The following is a 23,025-nucleotide window of genomic DNA, read 5'->3' as shown; positions in this document are numbered from 1 at the left end:
ATTTCTTAAAAAGGAAGGGTACTAACAGAAGTTAATACAGTCAAAATTTTACATTTTAAACAAAAGCTTTTCTTTTTCTTAAAAACCAGTTACGAGCAGAGAGGTGAGAGGATTTAAACTACTCACAAAATCCAAGCCGAAGACTTTGAGAATCTGTGGTTTATACATTTTAAAAAGTGTAATAAACGGAAATATAAAATAATACCAACTCTGTAATAGTGAAATGCCCTTTCCTCATTAGATTGCTGTTTAAGCACCTTTATTTTCACCCATCAGCTGCCAGGAGTGTTTAGGTTTATGTACAAAATAATCAGTTTGGGACAGAAGATTCATATATAAATTAAAACCATTTATGGCAATACAGTTTTACCCAGCTGCTTTACAAGCTTTATTATCACTTTCACTTCTATGGAATTTTTCAGTCAGGATGATCTCAAATGCTCTTGATGGACTGCTTCAAAAAGCAGCTACATATACAGGAATTATATAGACAACCTCAAGGAGTAGACATCCAAGAGATTCAACAACTTAACACACAGTAAAACTAAGATCAGATTTGTATCTTATATAAATACTGTGCAGATTTATCATCCATCCCACTGAATGAATGGGACAGATCAGTGTCACATCTGAAGACAAAAAAATACTTCTATCCAAGAGGCAACAGAATTTCAGGCCAAATATAGCAGATAGGAGTTCCCTCAAATTATTCAGTTAAAAACTGTATGTGTCTGAAAAAGCTTAACAAGAACAGAGTTTTCAGAATAACTTGCACATTTACTTAGCTGTTTCATAGCTATTTTACAGCCTAGAGACACTGAGAGAGGAGGAAAGAAAATAGAAGAAAATAAAAAGAGATGCCGTTGTCTCTGCCCACTCCAAAAGATGTGGCTTTGTCATTTATGGAACACAGCAGACACAGCTGTTACCAGAGAAGAGACTGCTCCAGTACAGCATTGAAGACAAAGTGACATGATGGCTGGAGAAAGTGTCATCACAGGCTAATTTCTTTACATGAAGGCTGATGGATTAATCTCACCTCCTCCTCAAAACCCAAGCGTTCAGATTTCCTAGCAGACTACTTATGATTCTTACTCCACTGTTTTCTATTTTTTTTCTTTTCAACACAAGATAGAAAAGGTCATGAAATCTGATGAAAGGTCCAGCTGTGCAGCATCCAGTGAACATGTACTCAGCAAAAGCACAAGTCATTAATCACTTTCTTTCTCTCTCCACACCACAACAGGAAACCTGTGTCATCTATGTACATAATGGAACTAATAAAGATGTAGACTATCTAAGTCACAAATGAGCTTCAGTAACAGTCACTCACTGTTGCACTGCAACTTGCTGCAGTCTGGCTGAAGGGTGGACACAGATCTGTTTGAGCCAAAAGAGAGAATAGTTAAAAAAACCACACCCAACAAAAACCACCCAGCTTTAGTTTTCCTCAGTCACTGAAGTTTACAAATAATTTAATATTGCTACTTTCCAAATGCTACTCACAAACAAATCAACTGTCCAGCAAACAGGATGGGAAGAGTAGAATTATGAATGTAATAGGTGACTACTGTTAAAGAAAGACTGGAAGAGAATCAGTTCCCTCAAAATCTTAGTTTCTCTGCTTAAGTAGCTCATTATTATTTTTAAAACATTTTTTGTTGATTGAAAGCATCACAACTAGACTAGAATTCCACAACATCAATCTTTGTTTTGATTTCTGTAGTTCTCTAGGAAAGAAATAATCCCAAATCAAGCTACATGAAGCATTAACAATATTCAGATATTACAATGGAAGCACTTATTTATTACTTCATAGAACAGATTAGTTTTAAAAGTGTATTTACATGTTCTAAGTTATACAAAATACAGTATTCCAATAATTATGTTAATCACCATATTTCAGACAACTTCACATAAAAGTGCGGAGGATGCATCCATCCCTGATCCTGGCCAGTAGCGAGCGGTCACCGCAGTGGGACAGGTGAGAGCTGCTATCGTGCCCCCTGGAGAGAACAAATCCCACCATCCCTTCTCACTGAAACAGCTGCAGATCTAGGAAAACATTCAGGCAGGTACACGAGCAAGGTTTGTTGAGACCCACAGACCAAAATCACATGCCTTAATTTACTAGACGTATGTGAAGTACATTTTAAAGTTTTTTACAGATGTTGTACAGCAAAGGGCTTCTGCTCATGCCTTAGTTAGGAAAATGAAGTAACAAGGGTTTTGGCTATATAACAGGCACCCATATTACACTTAATATCAAGAGCCCTCTAACTACAACTGGACAGTGTGTTAGGACACAATTCTGCAGCTGACTGCCTGGGCAGAGCTTCACATTCAATAACAGATCCTGTGAAGTCCACATGGTTCTCTACAGATATAGGGCTCTTCCCATGCAGAAATGACAGCAGAATTGAGGCCTTAAAAGATTGGGGCCTCAGATAGTAGTTTCCTCATGAGACAGCACTGACCAGGTCACATTGGCAGGTCAAGTCCCAGCGCAACAGCACACTTAGTTGAAGCAACAGCTATTTTTTCATGCCTTTCTGCAGTAACTCTTCTCCCTATCTGTATATTCCTTTCTGGACTGTGGAAGTAGGACCAAGACAAGGAGATTCCCAAGACCTAAATAATTACTTATCTTCAGTATGATGCTAAACTGAGGGGATTCAAATTGGCCTAAAATTGTAAACAGTGAAGAGTCAGTTTTAACAATTTTGCTCAGGTCAGACTCTTGCATTACTCTCCTCTTCCTCTTTCATTCTTTGCTCTCCTTGCAAAGTATCTATGTCTATATCTACTCAAAGGATTCCTTTTTCCCTGTAGGTGCCTGAACTTCAAGAAGTTTGCATTCCAAAAGTGACTTGTGAGGGATAGCAGACTATCAAACTAACAAATTACATCCATATGCCAATGTGCATTATGAGGAGTTAAATCACTGTAATTTCTCAATTAGCATTATGTTAGCATCTCCACAGATATTTAGTTAAGCTTATTCTTTCTACCTTTCTCCCAGTCTTCAACTGTGAGTTTATCTATCTTCACCATGTTACAGTGGCAGATATACAGACCAGAGTAATTATCTGAACATCTAGAAAGCCAGTCTGAGCCTTGTAGTGCTGCAAAGGCACAATGCTAGCACTAACAAATGATTTTGCTCTTTATGGATTTAGGTGAGAAATCTCTTTAAATAAGAGATTTAGGCACTAAGATAAATTTGCATTTCTCATCTTGTGCTTAGCAACTAAAACTAGAAGGGTGAACAAAAGCCTATCTGGATTTTACAAAGGTCTGAGATACCTTCCTCTCACTAAAAATGAAAGCACCTGATCACAAGGAACAAAGTATTTTTATGCTCAGGTGGCTTACAATACCGAAGCAGCAATATTCTCCTCTGTGCAGGTCCATTATTTTTTGCTATCTACAAAAAAAAAAAAAAAAAATTTCTGCATAAGTGGTTTTATTACAGCATTCCCAAAGCTGCTGGGCTTCCACTGCACCTCCCAACTGGAAATTGATTTGGTACAATTAGTAGCAGGCCTGCAGATAATGCTGAAATGCTGAAAGTGATCTCTAGTTAGAACACCTTGGGCACTCAAACAGCACAGCAAGGAAATGGAGAATTGTCCGAGAAGACATAAAATGTTACTGCAAAAAGATGCTTAGCAATAAACCAAACAACCCAAAAACATTTCTCCTCCAACACAAGTTCATAATACACTACTTTTTCACTCTGTCCATGGAGGACCAAAAAAAAAGCAGAGTTCAGATTATCTGAATATCAAAATTATTAGGACCAGTTTACCAACACTACACCTGCAATCTGAGATGTATCCACCTTATCCCAGTACAGAATGCTTCAGAGGAAGGCAAAGATACCCATGACTCCAGCACTTGCTAAAACTTTACAATAACCACATAAGAGTAAAGACTTTTTCCTGTGGGAGTTAATGAGATCTTTGATACCAGCTTCAGTGGGAGCAGATCTTGGCAACAGGTGAAAGATTAAGCTTTTTGGAATTTTTAGACACAAACCCACTATACGTAGATTAGATCATCATGTATGAAAGCAATACTGTATTAAAAATTGCACATTATTTATTCATAGCTGCTGTCTTCTAGAGTAAAACAACACTTGTTGTCCAGAAATTTCATCCACAGTTTATATATTTTCAAAGTTAGTACTATGAAATGGCCATGTGGTGTCAATCTTCTTCCTAATGAAAGTACAGTTGTCATGAACTGCTCTCTTTCCTGGCAATCCCTGCAGTGATGCTGAAAGGTACACATGCCCTTTATTCTCTCCCCTTGGAGATGGTCCCTTTGTGGAATGGGGTAGGTTGGCATCAGGCAAACTTATGGCCTCTACAGAGTATGTTCCAAGGCTAGAGAACTTCAAACCCTAACAGTGTCAATTCAGCATCTTTTAACATTCAAATTGAGCTAAAAGAATATTTCTCTTCTTATGATCACTAAGAAAACATACCCAAGTTATCACTTACAGATAGGATTGTCATCCTAGTCAAAGAAACAAAATGATAAGAGTGAATCATTCTGAGAGGAGCAGGGAGCTCTGGAGCAATAAACTTAACTTCCTGAGACTGCAAAAACTGAGAAAGGAGTTCAGCATTGCACAGTATTTTCTGTCTGGCTATATCTGCACTCCTTTAAATAGTTACTACCCTCTCATCTATTTTAAAGATACTTCTTCTTAATAACAACAACACCAAATTCCCCAGATACAAAAGTTGAGCTGCACTCACCCTAAAGTGCGATTTTCCAGTTTTGCAACCCGTAGACACATAAATCACAGATTGTGCAAATCTGCATTGTCCTACAGGGAAGCACAAATGTTTGCTAACAGTCTTCTCTGAAACAAAGATCTAATGAACATTCACTGTTAGTTTCCACTGTGTAAGCTTTTAAAATAACAGAAATAAAACAATAGAATTGCACATGCTAATCTCATTGACTGAATATTTTGCTGTTAAAATGTTATGACATAGCGCAAAAACAAATCCTGTATACAATATGTAAGTATTTAAAAGATACTCCTAAGTACAGTAGGATCCAAATGAAGCAACTTCTTTGCCCAGCTATTTAGCTTTTGGTTTTGTGATTTAAACAGGAAGCATGACATTTAAGAACAGTCAGGGCTAACTGCTGTCATGGTTGTTTGTTTTCTTGCTGGTTTGTTTTTCTTAATCCATGGTTTGGGCCTTTATCACCAAAATAAAGCAAAAACCAGTACATACCAAAAAATCAGTCCAAATCAGCAGTACTCAATACAGGTAGAGATATATGCTGCCATATCAGCAACATGGAACTAAGATATTTATCTGTTTGATACAAATATCCCAAGATTATCTCAGAGCTTTATAATAATACACTCATAAGTATACTTTGGTAGCCAGCAAAAAATTAAAAACTCTTTCTTTACTTCAGTACATTGTCCATTAAAAATGATAGGTCAAAAACTACATTTAATATATAAGCTCTGTACAAAGGTTATGCTGTCAAACACAGGTTATGAATCCTCGCTTTTGATTTTTTTTTGTTTTTTAAATTAAGCTTACAACGTTAGCTGCTGCTTCTCACATTTTTCTCTTTGTATTTCTGCTCTGAAATCAGGGGTAGAATCTCTTGGGTAAACACAAAGTCAAAATAATTGTTCAATATGATAGCACTGAGCTATGCTGGTAACTAGTCATGCCTCATAATTTTGGCACTTGTGCTTCAGAAAGCTTTCAGGGTTTGTTTTTTTTTGAGGTGTATGCTATTCATTAATCTCTAGGCATAAACATACTCCTGTCTTACAAGCTCCATTTTGGCTCCAAGCATGGCCCTGTACTCCTTTCCTAGAAAGTAACTACTCTTGCTCTTCCCACACAGATTTAGCTCTCAAGCTCCCTTAATATAAGAGCAGATTCTTGTTATGCTGATGAAATTCTTACAACGGAACTTCCACCTACTTCCTCCATCTTCTAAACACAATAAACATCACCACAATCCATCCAAGCTTTCATCTACCCTCCCACATGAGCACAAGGGTCCTCACTCTTAAGCTGCCCATTGTAACTGTGGGATATCATTGGCTGTTTCACCTTCAGCACCACAGTTGTCCTGCGATCAAGAGACAGAAAATGGTAATATGGCAACTAATAGCCATTGTTTCCTGGAGCTAATACTCATTTGGTAGTTTCAGACTGCCAAAAGACCTGGAGATCAGCAGCTCAGAATAGCACCTTTTCCATGACTGCTAAGTTGTTAGCAGAAGAATAGATCCTTTTTCAGCAAGATACCATAAAAGAAAGTGAGCCCCATAAATGAACTAAAGGAAAAGCAGGTTACAGCAGTGTAGCTGTGGAGCAGGAAAGCCACCGACGTGGGTTATTATTACATGGGTCATTTGATAGAGGTTTATTACTCCCTGTATGGCACACTGTGGTGCTTTCTGGATTATTTCAGTACATCTGCTGTAATCTTCTGCACTGAAGTCTCACACGTTACGGGCTGCTGTCTTCCCAGTGTCTTTAGTTCTGCACTCACAGTACTCCACAATACGCTACACTGTACCAGAAGGGAGCTGCAGTATTAAATAAAACTCATTATACTGCAGGGAAAAGAGTCTTAAAATATAGCAGTTCTTTATATATACAGACACTTTCATTTAAAACTCCCTCTCTTCTTCCACTTGAGTGCCAAACGAAGAGTCACTATTCACACAGGCTGTCAACAGACTTTGAGACATGAACTTTGAGTGTCTTGACAAAACCCCAGTAGGTAAGCTTATTGTAGTTCATAGTTACAGTGAGAAAGACAGATAAGAAAGCCATATACAGAATTAAGGAGACTTTGCACTTTTCATCATGCCCAGCCCTGGGTAGTCAGATGGGGTACTTGCAGGCAAGGAGGCAGGCAGGGTCATCATCAGTTGTTTGTGTTGGGACACCTCATAGATTTCACTGCTCACTCTGAAGACTGGCGATTCATGTGTGCTTTTTAGTTTCTTTGTTTTTAAAAGTCTTTAAAGTTGCATCACTCGGAATCAGATAAGTCACTTTAAACAAAGCAAAGTGTTTAGTGTGACAATTTATTTATAACATACTTCCCACCATCACCACCACAAACCACCCTGTGAAAGAAAAAACCCCTGCTGAAAGGGTGACAACTTTTAGTATGTTTGAAAGAAATTAGACCAACACTGCATCAAGAGCCACTCTAGTCAAATTAAGAGCATAACAGCGGGGGGCGGAGGGGGGAATAGTTCAAAGCATACATTAGGTGTTGTGGATTAGCCTGCTTCTCCACTTCCTTAAGAATTCAACACAAAAATGCTCTAAACTCATAATTTCCACATTATGTTTAAAAGACAAGCTAGTCTTTAGTATAGAAAATAAGCCCTAATGCTTTTCTAATGTATTTTCAGATTTCAATAGAGGAACTGCAACTACCCGCAACATCACCATCCCACATTTACTCCTTAATATTTATATTATCCCAGCAAGTATAGCCTAAGAGTTCTGACACAGCCACTCTTTTAAGACAGCTTCTCTTGTTATGAGGACTTCTAGACATATACTTCTGGTAAAGCTTCTACTTCTTGCAGTTGTAGGTCGTGTAGAAGGTCTCAACATCACACACAGCGTATTATTTTCTTTTAACACCATATATTGTTGACGCAGTGCTTGGTGCTGAGAATGGATTACTTCCCAGAGGGCAAATCTTGTGTGCTAATTTTCTATCAGGAAACATGCTGGAGACAGAACCAGCAAGCGTGGAGAGACCAGATATACTGCTACACAGGAGACAGTGAGGTAAACGGTTTGCGCTTATAGTGGGTGTAGCTTATCCCATAGTGTGATCACGAGGCAAAGGACCAAAACTCTTTCTCAATCTCTTGCACAACAGGTAAGGTGCAGTAAAATAACAGTGGCTTGTTTACTTCTTTAAAAAAGCCCCTTCTTTCAAAGCATAAGGTGCTGGCCATTTTTTAATAGCTGGGACTCAAGGTTCATCCTAATGAGCCAGACCTCTTTTTCTAAATCTCCCTTACTTCTCAGTTAAGTGCAACATGCTGCTTTATCAGCAGTTCAAGAAGAAAGACCCCCTAAGGAAAAAAAGGAGGGGTGGTGGTAGAAATACAATCTAGAACCCACATCAAATTATTTTGTCCACATATGTAAAAAGAGTGATTCACTATTCTCTCTCCTTGGTTTCTGCAGGTTATTCACGATTAGAACCTATCAAGACATTTAGACAGTATTGTAATCTAAACTGCACTGACTCCATTCTGCATAACATTCATAGATTAACCTTGCAATACTTCTGTTTTTACAAGAGATTGAATGTTTTCCTGTATTCCTGTCCTAAAGGTTCTCCTATTCCTCTTCAGCAGGAACAGCGTTCTATACAACAGATACTTTCTAGTGCCTCTGAATGGGAGAGGAAACAATTTCTTGATGCTGCCCAGCAACATCTACTTATATTCTAAACTTATGTTTTACACTTTTACTGGGAGGGGGAGGTGGAAGGGAGAGGAGAAAAGAGCAAGAGCTTGAAAATTAACCATAAAAAAAAAAAAAAAAAAAAAAAGAGAGAGAAGAAAGAGAGAGAGGAGTGGAGAGTCTCCTAGGCTCTTTCTCCACTTAAAAATGAAGGTTAGAACAGATAGCAAAAGCTCTTTCCAGTCTGGAGGGATCCACATTTATTCCTCGAGACAGGTGAATCTGTTCAATTGTATGACATCAGAAAATGTTCTATCAGTGTTGAAAACAAGGTTCTAAATATGGACACTAAGATTATGGACAACAGAATGATCAGGAGAGGGCCTGAACGAGCTGTGCCAACAGAAACAGGGTTTGTTTGTGTTTTGTTGGTTTCTTTCTAGTGTAGATGCAAAATGGCAAAGCCTCCATAAACTTTATTTCTGGGAGTCTCTACAGAAGGCAGAGAAGTCTAAGAGGCTAAAACAAAGAGCCCTAACAAGGAAAAGGGTGTGCTTACAAGGGTCCGTATCTGGTCTCGTATTTAGAAACAATGTTCTTGCATCGTCCCACTTCCTTGCGCAGCTCTGCCACCTCCGTCCTCAGGGCTGTGTTCTCTTTCTCAAGAAAGGCCGCCCGAATTGTGATCTGATTCTCCTTTAACCGCCGGGCGTCACGGGAACGCTTTGCTGCCACATTGTTCTTCTTTCGCCTTGTCCAGTATTTTTCATCCTGTATTAAAAAAGAGATGCCAAACTGACAAGTGTATTGGAGACACCTCTTTATTGTATAATGATATTCACACTGACTGCTCTATTGAGGAATCTCCTCCATAGGTTTGCAGGGCTCGGACATCAAAATGGAGACCATGCAGTGCTGTAAGATTTCATCTTTACACAAGTCTTCTTTTAGGATTAACCAAGTGGTTTGCTAAAACTAAAGAGATTTAGAGACTTGGGTATTAAGAAGCCGTCCAACTGAAATGCTTCCTTTACTTAGTTTCAATTCAGGAGTGAACTTTTACATAAAACCACCTGTTCTATTGTGTCTAATCTGTCCAGATTGGATACAATACTGGGCAAATATAGACAACGGCCTTCAAAAGTGCAGGTGATGAGGATTTGACTTGATAGCTCTTCTAATTTCTGTGTATAGCATGATCAGTTGCTCCTTGCCAGTAATTAGCTCATGATACCAAAACCTGCAAACCAGCAAGCACAGCAGCTGGCTTGCCAATTCTATTCTTGGCAGTGCTTCTGACCAATCATGTAGGTAAACTGCATTAGCTCTCTATGTCAAAGTGTTCGGACAAAGAGTCAGAAATTTTTATCAAAGCCTAGAAGAGTTTACAGCAATAAATCTGTTACCTTTTGCTCATCTGGGACAAAAACCTTCTTGGCTTTTTTAATCATAGGTTGTGGTTTCAGATCCTCTTCAGTAAACTTGTGTTTGCGAGGATTGAAGAGCTCACCGCCAGGCACACTGGACAGAACTAAATCAGCAGGGTCGGGGTTGAAATTCACCTCAACTTCTACGCAGTCAGGATCAATGGGACTGGGTGTATTTCTCTCATTTTGTGGTGGGGACTCTGGCAACAACAGGAGAAATTACAATATATTCAGCAGGATGAAGAGAATCAACAAAGAAGCCAACTTTATTGCCCAGTGGTGAGAAATATCTCATAGAATTAGTTGGTGCTTCCCTGAGGTGTGGTGGGTGCTGTATTGCTGCTGGTACAGAGAAAGAGTTCACAGTCCAGTCTGTAATATAACCCTAGAAGCATATGCCAGAATAACAGATATGAGTAGACAGATGCAGGACAGGAGTTAATGCTTCCTTGGCAAAAATTACATGCTTTGCACACACAAAAAGCACCTTCAGTGGAGTAAGAAGGGAGAAACTTGTATCAGCCTGAGTTTTGTACCATACAAATCCTTACAGAAACAAGCCTGCCCAAAGACCCCTGTCCCTGGGACCTTCAAAGGTCAGACAAGTAGACTTCCAAACAGCTGACTAAATAAAGGAGGATTTGCTACAAATGCAACAGTATTCTTCTTCTTTTCCACATGGAAATAAATGGCCCAACAGAGATGTCTGACACTGGTAGTGCTCATATGAGCTTTATCATACTAATCTATTGTTTACAAAACTTCATATACATGAGTTGCAAAACTGCATGTCACTGCCATGTGCAGTAGTGATCAATAAGTTTTGCATAGGAATTCCATGTTATCTTTCCCAGAGATTCACAAAAGAGGTCCAGAGCAAAATGCTTTCTTTAAAGCTTGCTCATAAAATAGTACTGTGATGGCTATCATATTTAAACTCTAAATCTAGGGCAAACTGAGCAGCTGAATTCTTTAAGAGAACATCTCCATAGTACAAATGAAGTTTCCTAGTACCATTTAAGCACAGTTTTGTTTGTTTGTTCCTCCATTCCCACTTCAAAGCACCACAGAACATCAAACTGCATCATTAAAACACCTTTTCCAAGTGTCTGTTTTCACATTTCCCAGGCTACCACAATAACGATTGCTTCATTGTTTTTCTATTTAACATTGTTATTTGAGGTACATTAAGTTCACGTAAGTTCACCCAAGTAGACCAAGGTAATAAAAATGACTTGTGACAAGCTATCAAATCTGTTGTAAAATTACCTGAGAAAGTAAGAAGCTGGACAAGTTGAGAAAATCCTGTATTAACAATACCAAGAAAGCAAATACTTTATGTTGCTATTTCAGCTCTTATAATTTCAAAAGCAAAACAGACTGCACACTGATAGACAAACAGACTGCACACTGACAGACACTCATTCTTTATAGGATGGAAAGAGAGAAAGAAAAGGAGAGGCAGCATCTTCATGAATTGACACATGAACTATGGCTCTACACTGAGCATGTTTAACTGTAACCTGCCACAGCAAACACTGACATGTTAGCATATCTCCTTTTTGATCTACAGAGCCATCTTTTAATATGAGAATAACAGAAATCCCTCAGAGCACATATTATTCCATATACCTGTGCTGGAGGCTGCTTCAGATTGCTGGTAAACTGCAGTGGAAGAGGAAGATGCAGGAGAACCAGTGGAAGCACCGGCAGATTCCTTCCCTTCCAACTCAGCCACAGGCAAGAGTGGATTCTGGTTCAAATCCAGGTGAGTAGGGCTGGAAGGAATTCCATTCTCCAGCAGGAACTCATCCAGATCCATGTACTCCAGGTGGAAAGACTCGCCATCATAAGGAATAGTTTTGTCCCAAATGGGTGGCATGAGGGAAGCTGAGACTGCCATAGTGCTGGCAGCTGCTGCCTCATCGTCTTCAAGCTTTATTTTCTCCTTCTCTTTATCTGAAAAATACAAGTAGGTCACTGTACAAGCTGAAACACAGGAGAGACTCAAGGTTTAAGAGTCAAACAAAATCCCCATGAAAGAAAATTCAGCTCATGGCTCTGCCTCATGACATGATCTGGAAAACCAGATGTTGAAAAGGAACATTTCTGTATGGAAGGCTCTAACCCCCCATGATGGCTGGGCCCCAGGCAGCTGAGCAGCCCTGCAGAGCAGCACCTTTGCTGACAGCTTACCAAGGTGCATGGAGCTTATTAACCAGTCACTGCAACACAGCCTGGGTTTCACATGCCCACCTCAGAAGACAACGAAAGTCAGTGTCCCTAAGCAGGATTACATGGGAAACCATTAAGAAAATTCTGACAAGGCTGAGTAGCTTATTCTATGCACAAAGAAGAAAGGTGCAGAACAATAATTTAAATGCGAATGGGAGAGGAATATGGATTTTCAGATTACATTTGAAAATCAGTCAGAAGGTCCATAGGACACCAGAGACCTGGATGCTTATTGTTCAGCATTTTAGAAGCATTTCTCTCTGAAATGACTCAGCATGTCCACAGAAAGCAATAGCTCCAAGTGCTGCTCACTATAGATGGTTCAGAGTACCTACATATAATTTTCACTCTTTGGGGAGATGTCTAATAAGGCACACTCCCACATCACACCCCCAAGTCACAAGAGACTGATGAATTTTTCTCCATTTACTGTGCTACAGTGCACATATTACAGAAAAATGGCTGTTTCTATGCTCCCCATAGCTACTGAATCTTAACAATTGTCTGGGACAGAATCCAAGCAGAAAACTCAAGTTATGGAATAATTACATAATTTAAGAGATAAAAATAAGCTGGCAGAGAAAAAAATTAAAAATCCAAGTCATTTTCCTGATCCAGTTCTCCATGCAGTTCGATCAGTAGTGAAGGAGGCATTCCAGAAGCAGTGCTAGTACTGCCAGCACTGAGCCAGCACTGCTGTCAAAAGGAAGGAACAGTCACCAGTTGTACCCTCATCACCTGCAAACTGGGCATTACCATGGAAGCCAACAAATACTCAGTTCAATAGAACAGGGACTCCAAGGACATACACTGGACCAAGTTTAGATCTCCAGTATTAAGAGAGATTAGCCCAATAAAATGCACCAATCTTTGGCATTAGGGTTTTCTAGACTGGCTATAACATGCTAAAGGAGCATTTTTCTTTATCGGGGGTGGAAGTGGGGGTGAAACTGGGCTCTAAATCAGAAAAGCCTATTTATATAAAACCTATTCTGATAAAAGCGGCATTCCTTCCGCTGTTGCCTTAGCTGGTGTGGATGTGTGGCTGAAAGAGCTTTTTATGGCTGAAAGAACAGTGCTGCCATACAAAGTAAATTATCTACCGTATTCTGAATATTTTATACAAAAGAAGATACTGATTTTAAACCAAGCAGCCGAGAAAGTATTCACCAGCCACCAGCTTGGGATCAAGAACAAGTATCTAAAGGATACATTAAATTCAGACCAGTGGCTCCTGGACCTAAGCTTTGGTAATATCACCTTGTAGCTTTTGGCCTTCTTGCCACTTCACACTACTCCCTCCAAATCACCATCTTCCAGCTCCTGTTCCTGCTATAAACTCCTTTCCATGGGGAGTTCTGGAGCTTTCCTACCCTTTGCTTGGACAAAGCAAACATGCAGATTAACAGTAATGGTGTAAATAACCAGAATGCTTCTAAACAGCTCCTACTTGAAGCCAGTAAACAAACAGCATCTGCTCCATATCTAAGGAGGACTTCCCTTACTACTGGAGCACACGCCACCAAATTGGAACCAACATTTCACCTGTGAATAGAGATTGTGTACTCCCCAACACTTGATAGTGCCCAGCACAAGCAAACCCAGACTTGCACTGGATATTGTGGATGATATCCTAGCAAATGTAGCACCAAAACAAATCCAAGCAACACTAATGAATTATTTGTAAATAACTATTTTTAATTAGCATGATAAAAAACTTGTGCAATGTCAAGTCAAAATGTCAACTAAAAGAAAAAATTTCTTAACTCTGGAAAACAGTACACCATTATAAGTTATGTCAGTTTTTATAGTGCTTTTGTTTTGCAACATCTAATAGGACATTAAGGCATAAAAATATTTTTCAGAAGGTAGAAGCTAAAAAGACTACAGTACTTGGATATGTGGCTCTTGTCAGATCTTTTAATGCTCTTTGGATGTGCAGGATCACCCTGCTGTCCTGCAGTAACCTGGAAAAACTGTGGTTCCTCCAATTTCCTCTTGTGATTGTCCCTGGCTCACACCACATTAGATCCTTCCTCCACGTGAGAAAAGCATCTGAAATTTTTTGTCCTTTCGCTACAAGCTGACAACTCAGCAAGCACTGGGCTCTCAGCGCTGTCTTTGTTTAGCTATGCTGTCTCTCTCTCCTCCCTCACTTCTAACAGTATCTGAAATAAAACAGCAGAAATTAACACACATTGGGAGCTCATCTGTTTCAAAGATGATATATAACATGGTAAAACCTTTGTATGATCATTTTTGCATTGATGTTTTCCCACGGGTTTCGTTCTATTAATTTAATCTTTATTTCTGCCACACAACATCCTGCTTGGGCGCACATCTAATGAAACACTAATTAACTTCTTACATCTTGAGGGGGAAGTTTCTGCCTACCTCAGCACAGGGACCTGAAAGATTAATTCTCTTAAGATATTTATAGTGTAAACAGGTATTACCTGACAGCAGAGCTGCAGTATCCTAAGAAGCTCCATTTGCAGTGATTCAAGGTCACCCTGATAAATCTGGACTGTACTTCTGCAGATGATGGCTCATGTCTGATTTAGCCCCCTCATTCTGCTACTGTGACCTATTAACTGGGCTCTACATTTGCTGTCAACAGTGAGGACACCAGTTTATGCTCAGTGACTTAAGTGGACCATTTCAGTTACTGAACTGTTGGAAATACTGCTGTTTTAACCATAAGTAGCAGCATGAAAAGAGCTTTATTCCCTGTCCTGGCTCTTCCTCAAAACCAAAAAACCAACTAAACCAAAAACCAACCAAAAGCTTTTGGCCACCATGCTGTCAAGAGCTAGCCCAGCAACAAACAGAACAAACACTTATTTGACAAACTTCCTCTTGTTCACCAACAAAATATTGTCAAATTATACTGAAACCACTATATATATATATGTATGTATGTATGTATGTATGGGCTGATTGCTCCATAAGTCTTTAGTCCCACTTGTGAGGATGGAACAAGGCAGGTTGCAGGGTTCCCTACCCCTAATGCCCATTACTGTGATGTTTGCTGAGGCATTTCTCCTGCCACAGCAGCATGCAACTGGTGATTAAGGCATCCTTTGGAGAGTATGCAGCAGCTCCTTACTAATGGAAGAGACCTACACTTCTGCTCCAAAATAATAATTGCCTTCCCTTAACTCATGGGACTTTTCCTTTTTTAATAGAAATATCATTATTGTTATTTATTTAATCCTTCCAACTCCCAGCAAGGCTGGTGAGCTGTACCTGGTCCATGGCAGGGTGTTCAAGGGGATGGCATTCTGCTGGAACTGGCTGACCTCCCTCCTCTGCTGCTCAGAGGATTAGAAAGCTGCTGGCTTTGAGTGGGTAGTCAAATCACCCACAGCAGTTGGAAAACCCACAGGTATCTTGCAGAGACTACAAATGGACAGACACTGCAGCTAGCTGATACAATTCCTTACAGAGTAAGATAGAAAACTGTGGTTTTGTCAATAGGCATTCCAGACAAAAGCACAGGGTCTTTTCTCAGAAAGTTCGCTGAAAGTGCACCACTGGATTAAGTGAATGAGTAATTTTTTAACGTTTGGAGTGTATCACAACGAAAAGAACAGAAAATAATCATGGACCCTCTGAAGTCAATTGAGTCACAGGTCTATTGACGAGCCTTTTGTAAACTAGGAGTTTTGTAAACCTGCTGACAATGAAGGCATTCTTTCTTTTGTCTTGAATATGCAAACAAGTATCAGACCAAAATAAACACAGAGCAACAAGTTCCACAAAGTATGAGTGAAACAGAACAAGGTGAACTAAGGAAATCTATGGAGAAATTTTAAGAACAAGAACAACCTGAACTTTATCACACCATGAATGGAGAGGGATAATCAAGATGAAATGGACTCACTAGCAAGCTTCAGCTGAGCACCTTTATGAACTGGAACAGGGTCATCTAGTAATCAATCTAGTATCAAATGTTTCTAATTTTAGAAAAATGCACTACCTCACAATCATATTAATTTCAGAATTTTACATCTCCATAGGCCACATCACATGATTCTGCACACAGAAATCAGCCCCAAGACAAAGTCACAAAATCCCTATCAGCAACCATACATGAACTGAAATTGCTCCTGCTGGCGCTAACGTCTTTAAAAAGGACTGGGTGCAGAAATATCTTAAGAAATCCCATTATTTTGCAGATTCAAGATTCTGTGTGCTGCAGCATCCTGCACCATAGCAACATAACTGAAACCTTTCTCACAAGCTGACTTTTTTTTAGAAGAAAGGAGAAAAAGATAGTCTCCAGAATCACAAAATGGATTTACAGGGTATTGGGCAATATTAGACATGCAAGGTAGGTAGGATCCTCATTGGCAACAATCTTGACAACCTTGCTTATGCCGTGGTTTACCCTGGATGTTGTCTACTGTTCCAAAAAAATATTTTAACCTCAAAATTCACAGGTGTAAGGACTTCTTTTATTATACACTAGCACAGCAGTGCAGACAATCCTGAGCCTTCCTCGAAATGAAATTGATACTCAGAAAGGCAAAAATACTGCCAGATGAGAAGGGGGAAAAACAAGAAAGAAAAGAAAAGCCAAGAAAAAAGAAAGTGTGCCATGAGCACCGAAGACTACAAGCACCAGCACTGCTATTTACACAGCTGCTGTCCACATCAGCAGTGGCAGAGAGGCAGCTCCAGCCCATGCAGGACTGCATGTGCAGGCAGTCACTCATACCCTTATGGATTATCACCGAACCTAATCTGAGGGGATCCGCTGTTTACTCGTGTCATCGGGCAACTTCCCAGCAATTAAGGTCAAGCAAGCCGGGAAACCTTCTCACTGCTGCTCCCAGCTACGCTCCTACAGGCGGGGGAGGCTGCAGACAGCCGAGGGACTAAACCCAGCGTGCCGCGTCTCGGCTCCTGCCCACCCCTCGCTCCCGCAGCGCTCGGTTCTGCCCAGCGCAGGCACCTACACGCTCCGGAGAGGGCGATCCCCGGGAGGCGGGGAGCGATCCCGCGCCGCCGGCTCTTGGCTCGGCCGGCCAGGGGGCGGAGGGAGGGAGGGACGGGGCGGAGGGAGAGGGCCGGGGCGTGCGGCCTCTCCCGCGGGTGCTCCCCCCGCGGCCAGTCCCGCCGTGACCCGGCGGGTCCCGCCCTCCGAGCCACGGGGCGGGAAGGGGGCGGTGGGGGCGGATAACTGGGGGGCGCCGCGCGCTCCCGCTGCCCCCGCGCGCGCCCCCGCGCTCACCCAGGCGCGCCTCCCGCGGCGGGTTCTCCATCAGCTTCTTCAGCACCAGCGGGAACGCGCCCGCCAGGCCCCGCCGCTCCTGCTGCGCGGCGGCTCCCGCGCTCCCCCCGGCTGCAGTGGGCTCTGATCCTCCCGCCGCCGCCGCCTCCTGGTGCGCGGCGCGGCCGGGCATACTCCCCGCGGGCGGGCGGGCTGTCAGCGGTCACCGGCGGCGCGGGGCTGCGGCGGCTCCCCGGGACCCGGCGGCAGCAGAGGCGAAGCGCGGAGCGAACGGCGCAGGCGCGGCCAGCTGACGCCTGGCGCGTGCTTCAGTATTCATGAGCCCCGGGGCCCCGCCCTGGCCCGGCCTCTCCGCGCCCCGGGATTGGCCCGTGGCCCCCGAGGGGGGTGGCCCCGCGCGGTAAGGCCCCGCCTTCCCCGCCCTGCCCTCCCCGCGGCCCGCGCGGGCACGCGCCCCCCGCCCGCCAGGGCACGTGCAGGGGCGGGGCCTCAACGGAGTTCATTAGCATTCGGAGCACCGCCCCCTGCCGCTCCTCCCGCGGGCGCTGCGTCACCGTCAGGAGGGCGGAGGAGGCGGGGGGAGGTAGCGCGCGCGTAGGCGGCGGAGGCCGCGCGCCCCCTGCGCCTCCGCGCGCCCGCCGGTGCTTGAGGGGGCCGCGGCCGAGCGGGCGTCCGTGAGGGCCGTCCCGGCAGCGCGACGGCTGCGAACCCCCTCCCCGCCCTGTCCCGAAAGCAGCGCTCCAGCCCGCCCTTGCGTATCCTCATTTAGGATCCTAAAATCATCTTTCGTGCGTGCCCTGGATTTAATCTCCCTCCGTCCCACACGATGCCCGCAGCGGCGTGCCCTACATAACATGGGCAGGGAGAGGGACTTCACTGCAGTGCTGGCATGGGCAGGCTGCTGGGGGAAGGGAGGAGAGGCCGCGTTTCCAAATTGTCATGATCACAAGAAATTCTTGTGATTCTCCAAGCGGCTCTCTTGCTTTAGCAGTAAGGATGCCATGCTGGGATTTAAGCTGCTGAACACAAGAAGGGAGCAAATATTGCCAATTTCGTTCCCGACAGCACAGGTGGGTACTGAGGAGCCTCTCCCACAAATGAACAAATTCGTAGAAGTGTCATGCTGCAGCCACAGGCTTCTCCTGTCAGCAGCGGCTGCTCTTCCCTCGGCAGGATGGGCTGCAGCGAAGCTACGGGAAAGGGAGGGGTGTGCTCCGCTGGGGTCGGCCCGTCTGCGTCCAGCACAGCCGCCAGAGCAGAGGCATTCCCATCCGTGCCAGCAGAAAATAAAGACATTGTCTCAGGTAGACACTTGGGCATCTGCCTGGTTGAACTTCCCTGCCACAAACCTCAAACATTTAATTTAATTGGCGAGGCACGATTTTACCTGACCCTTACTAATAAACCCTGATGGTCTTTGTGACAAAAAAACCCCAAAAAACTAAAACCAAAATCAGGTCTAAACTCTTCTCCACATGCCCCAGGAAAAGGAATGGAATGTGAAGTCACACAGGGTAGGTGTTTTTCTCCATTGTCTTACTGCAATGAGGACCAGAGGCCATCTCCACCCAACCTGGGCAGATGTGGAGCTGCCCTACCCAGCAGCTACTTCTCTTGCGTGGGCAGGGAGGCCCAATCTGCTCCCTCCTTCACAGGGAATGGGCGGGACTCCCGATGCAACTCCTGCACACATGCTGCCCAACGGGAAGCTTGGAAAAGGCCACCCTGTTAGTATAGGCTGCAACGGCGCAGGTTAATGCATCATTTATCAAGGCTGATAAATCCAGTTGCAAGAAGCAGGCAGAGCACGTCATGCTCTGCTGCCCAGTGTGCTCCAGGGCTGCTACGTGCCCTCCATGGACTCCCTCCGCCTTGCCAAGCTCAGCTGGCAGGAAGAAAAGGCACATGTGTGAAAGGGAGATGCCACTTCACAGAGGGTGATGAGACACAGATGTCAGACCACACACGACAGAGGCAGCACAGGCAGCTTGGCAAGGGGCAGCAAGCCCGCAGTGATGCTTTTGTCTAGGAAACAGCTACTGATAGGTGATAGGGAACACAAGCGAGTGAGGTCACAAAGGAGCAGCTTTTAGGCAAGTAGATGCAGACAAAGTGGGGCAGACTGCAGGCTTCCCATTCAGTTGTGGCTCTCATGGTCACTTTGTTCCATTGTTGTCAATGCTGGTGGCCCCCAAGGATGATGCTGTGCCTCAGTAATGTAAACACTCCTTCAAGGAACAGGGTCTGCGCACATCACCCCTGCAGAGCTCAATGGCAGCTGCTTTGCTGGGTAATGTCTGTATGAAGGGAGGTTATTAAAACCACTCAGCAGCTTTTACTCCAGAGCTTTTCCCTTTAGATTGACCATGTTCTTCCTCCAGCACATTTGCACCCATGCTCCACTGTACGAAGTTTTGTTCTGCACCACTGTGAGTTGTGACTTTCCTTGGAAATGATCTAGACTACACAGCGTTAGCTGCTCTTCCCAAAGGCAGGAAGGAGGGAGGGAGTTCCTGAGGAACATTCCTGTGGGTTGCTTCTCACATCACCCTGCTCCAGCATTAGCACTGCCCTGCCAGCTAGGAGGCAGGCTGCCCTGAGAGCTTTTCCTCACTGCCTCTGGGGATTAGGTGTTCAAAGCAACTGCCAACAGAAAGCAGGCACTGTACCACAAGCTTTACCCTCTTGGTTAAGCGGGGATCTGCCTGGGATTTTTACATTTGCTTTCACTCTGCAGCTGAGAAGGAAGAGTGGAGGACAATGAGATGTGAGGAGAGGAATGCAGCAGCCTTGGCTGTTGCTGCTGGGAGCCTTGTCAGGGCCAGATGATACAGAACAGCCCAGTTCTGGGGTGCAGCAGGGAGGGAGGCAAGTGATAAGCAGCTCACTGCTGGGCACAGGGTGTGAGGGAGAGATGTACAGTGAGCCCAACTGGGAGGTTTGAATAGCAGAATAGAGAATTTCAGAGAGAGGCCTGAGAACTAGCAAATCCAGATGAGTGCTGTCCAAGTATGGAAGCCCAGAAGGAGAGAACTGAGCTCTGTGGGAAGAGGGCCATGATGGGAATGCTGGTCTGGAGAGGGAGGCAAAATAATAGAGACAGTTCTGAGGACTACGGGAAGTGATGTGGAAAGGCAGGGTGGTCCTGGAGCTGAGGAAGAAAGCTGCCACAAAACAGCATTCTCAGCTGCCAAATAAGTCACATTCAGTTAAGGCTAAATTATTCTCTCAAATCATTGATCTCTCCTCTACTCCCTACTCTAAACAGATAGGTTTTGCTGCACTCCTCCTTTGGATTAATTGAATCCACTTGGCTGTGGAGAGCAGAGATCCCAGAAAAGCAGCCAAACTCAGCTTAGCCACAGCAAGGCTCTGCACCACATGAGCTGCCCTTGGCTGTTACTGCCTCCTCCCAGACAGTTCCACTTTCTACCTGTGTACAGTCAGCTGGGAAAACATGCCCTGGTCCACACAAACAGTGGGACTTCATATGTGTGGTATGTAAACACACCTCTTAGTGGGCAGTCTCAGCAAAGAGAGAGAGAGAGCTCACAGGAGGCAGCAGCAGAGCAATGTGACAAAATGAGCCCTTAGGGGTGGGGCAGTCCCCTTGCCCTATTTCCCTTTTCCCCAGGGAGCTGTGCCTGTGCCGTAGGGCTCACTGTATTACAGCAGGTGTAGGCAGATGCCTTTCCTTACAGGAATGCTTTACTGTCACAGGAGCAGCCCTTTCTCCCACTGACCCTGGAGTGAGAGCAGGGTCCCTCTCCACACTGTGTCTGGCTTTTCTGCTCCTGGGTTCTGCTGCCCTTCAACACTGCAGAGCTGCCTGGATGTCCTGGTAGCAACTTCCTACAGACGAGCAAGCACTGTGCATGTTTGTTTCTGTGAGCTCAACTCTCTCATGCCCAGACATAGGCTTGTTGAGCTGAGGTGTTCCCATACACCTCCCCAGCTCTGTGCAGCAAACATTAAAACACAGCAACCAATAAGCAGCTTGTCAAGGGTCTGTAGCATCCTATCCAAAACCAGAGAGTACTCAAACTGTGATGGGTGCTTGGAGCAGACCTAGCATTAGCAAAGCCATGAGTGCAGCATGAGCAAAGTGTTCAGCACAGGGAAAGCCCAGACTAAATAACCTCCTGGGTCCTTCTCATTGTTTTCTAGGATGCTGTACAGAGAGTAAGAAAGCCTAGGAGTACAGAAGTGCTCTTGCAAAGAAAATGCAGCATTTGCTATGTTCTCTATCCCAGCTTTTCACTGATAAACAATTAAACAAAGTTTGCACAGTCAGCCTGCCCCATGCAGGCTCTCTGGACAGTCTGAGTCTGGGAAAAGGCAATGTCTGGAGACTTAGTGGTTATTAACCATAGGACAACGACGAATGGCAATCCTGGAAGTTGCTTCTATATGAGCATGAACATTAGTGCCCAAGCCTTTTCTGTGCGTGAATCTTTGAGGGTTTCCACAAAGTAGCTGAGCACAGAGATTAAAAGGATCAGGAGCTCAGCATGATTTTATAATCAATCCATTGCTGCTGGTTTTCCTCCTAGCTGCACAACATGCACAGTGCCAGGATTCCCTGTCTGACTTGGACACTTTGAGGAAACACACCCTGGAAGGGCTTGCAGCAAACAAGATCTGCCCCTTTCTCACCTTGCAACTGAAGGAGGGGATGGAGAAATCAAAACAGAACCCCCCGTACATATTTCCTCAATCCTACCTGTCATCTTGTTGGTCCAGGGCAAGGAATACTCCAGTAGGGACTTCAGGACTTCCGGAAAGTCCAGGGCAGTGGGGCCCCCAGGGGTGTTGCAGCTTGACATGTCCTGTCCTGGGACTGTGCCAGCAGAGCTAAGGGAGGGCCAGGTGCCTGGCCACCAGCCTCACACCCCACTATCTTGGGCGTTGTGAGATGGGCTCGGAGGCACCCGGAGCGGGTGTGCCGAATGCTCTGGCTCAGGAAAAACAAGGAGAATGGGAAGCAGCCTGGCAGAGATACAGCTTGCCTGGTTGTCTTCACCTCCCCCTCTCCCACTCTGAAGTGGCCAATTGTGGAAATAGCTTGCAGCCTTGCAGGGCTGGGCTGGGCGCCTGGCCAGCGTGGTTTTACAGGGCCTCTCCCAGCCAATCCGGCAGCAAAGAACTGGGCCAGTTATCTAACTTTGCAAAGGCAGCACCCTTTTCCTTCCCAAGGTGTTATAACAAATACATGTGTCTGAAGGGGAAAAAAAGCAAGTGCGTGCTGTTAGGGGTGCATGTTGGCTGCAAACACAACAGGAGAGGGATCCTCTGGCATGTTCTTGGGAGGCTCTGAGGAGCTCCAGGCTGTGCAGGCTGTTACAGGGAGATACACATGCTGTCTGCATCTGCCTGCTAACTTTTTAGCTGAGATGAAGATAGTGACATTATTTGTATGTGATGCAAAAATTACTGTGTGTCCCTCCTAAGTTAATATTGATAATAGCACAAGGTTTCATTCTTATAAGTGTGCATCATCCCCAAAATATAGAATTTTGCTTCTGAAGTGCCACAGAATTTTATCAGGAAACAAACAGCCTCCTCTTAGAGCACTGCTATACAGGAAGAGAGTTCATGAACCCTGCAAATACCGTGGTAACAGCTGGTTAAGTAAGACCTTGAGCACACAAAGCCCCTCTTCTCCTGTCAG

The 23,025-nt window shown here is 44.1% G+C and overlaps 1 protein-coding gene across 5 annotated transcripts; it reads right to left on the bottom strand.

Annotated features, from left to right (window-relative positions):
* Positions 1-242: 242 nt before the first annotated feature.
* On the bottom strand, positions 243-22,368 carry TEF (TEF transcription factor, PAR bZIP family member). Of its 5 annotated transcripts, XR_009274791.1 has the most exons (6): positions 17,355-17,593; positions 11,513-11,839; positions 9,860-10,080; positions 9,013-9,224; positions 1,897-7,066; positions 243-1,380 (listed from the first exon to the last, which is right to left on the bottom strand). XR_009274791.1 is itself a non-coding variant. In XM_058805898.1 (5 exons), the coding sequence occupies exons 1-5, from the start codon at positions 22,178-22,180 to the stop codon at positions 7,045-7,047; spliced, it is 885 nt and encodes a 294-aa protein (XP_058661881.1). In that variant the 5' UTR covers positions 22,181-22,368; the 3' UTR covers positions 243-7,044. The 5 variants fall into 5 exon arrangements, 4 of the variants coding, with proteins under 4 accessions (XP_058661881.1, XP_058661880.1, XP_058661877.1 ...); XM_058805898.1 differs by lacking the exon at positions 17,355-17,593 and adding an exon at positions 22,078-22,368 and having other exon boundaries at positions 243-7,066; XM_058805897.1 differs by lacking the exons at positions 1,897-7,066; positions 17,355-17,593 and adding an exon at positions 22,078-22,368.
* Between the last annotated feature and the right edge of the window lie 657 nt (positions 22,369-23,025).

Source organism: Ammospiza caudacuta, chromosome 5, assembly GCF_027887145.1.
Source record: "Ammospiza caudacuta isolate bAmmCau1 chromosome 5, bAmmCau1.pri, whole genome shotgun sequence".
NCBI lineage: Eukaryota > Metazoa > Chordata > Aves > Passeriformes > Passerellidae > Ammospiza > Ammospiza caudacuta.
Note: the sequence above shows the minus strand (reverse complement) of the source record. Positions and strands in the feature narration are given on the sequence as shown.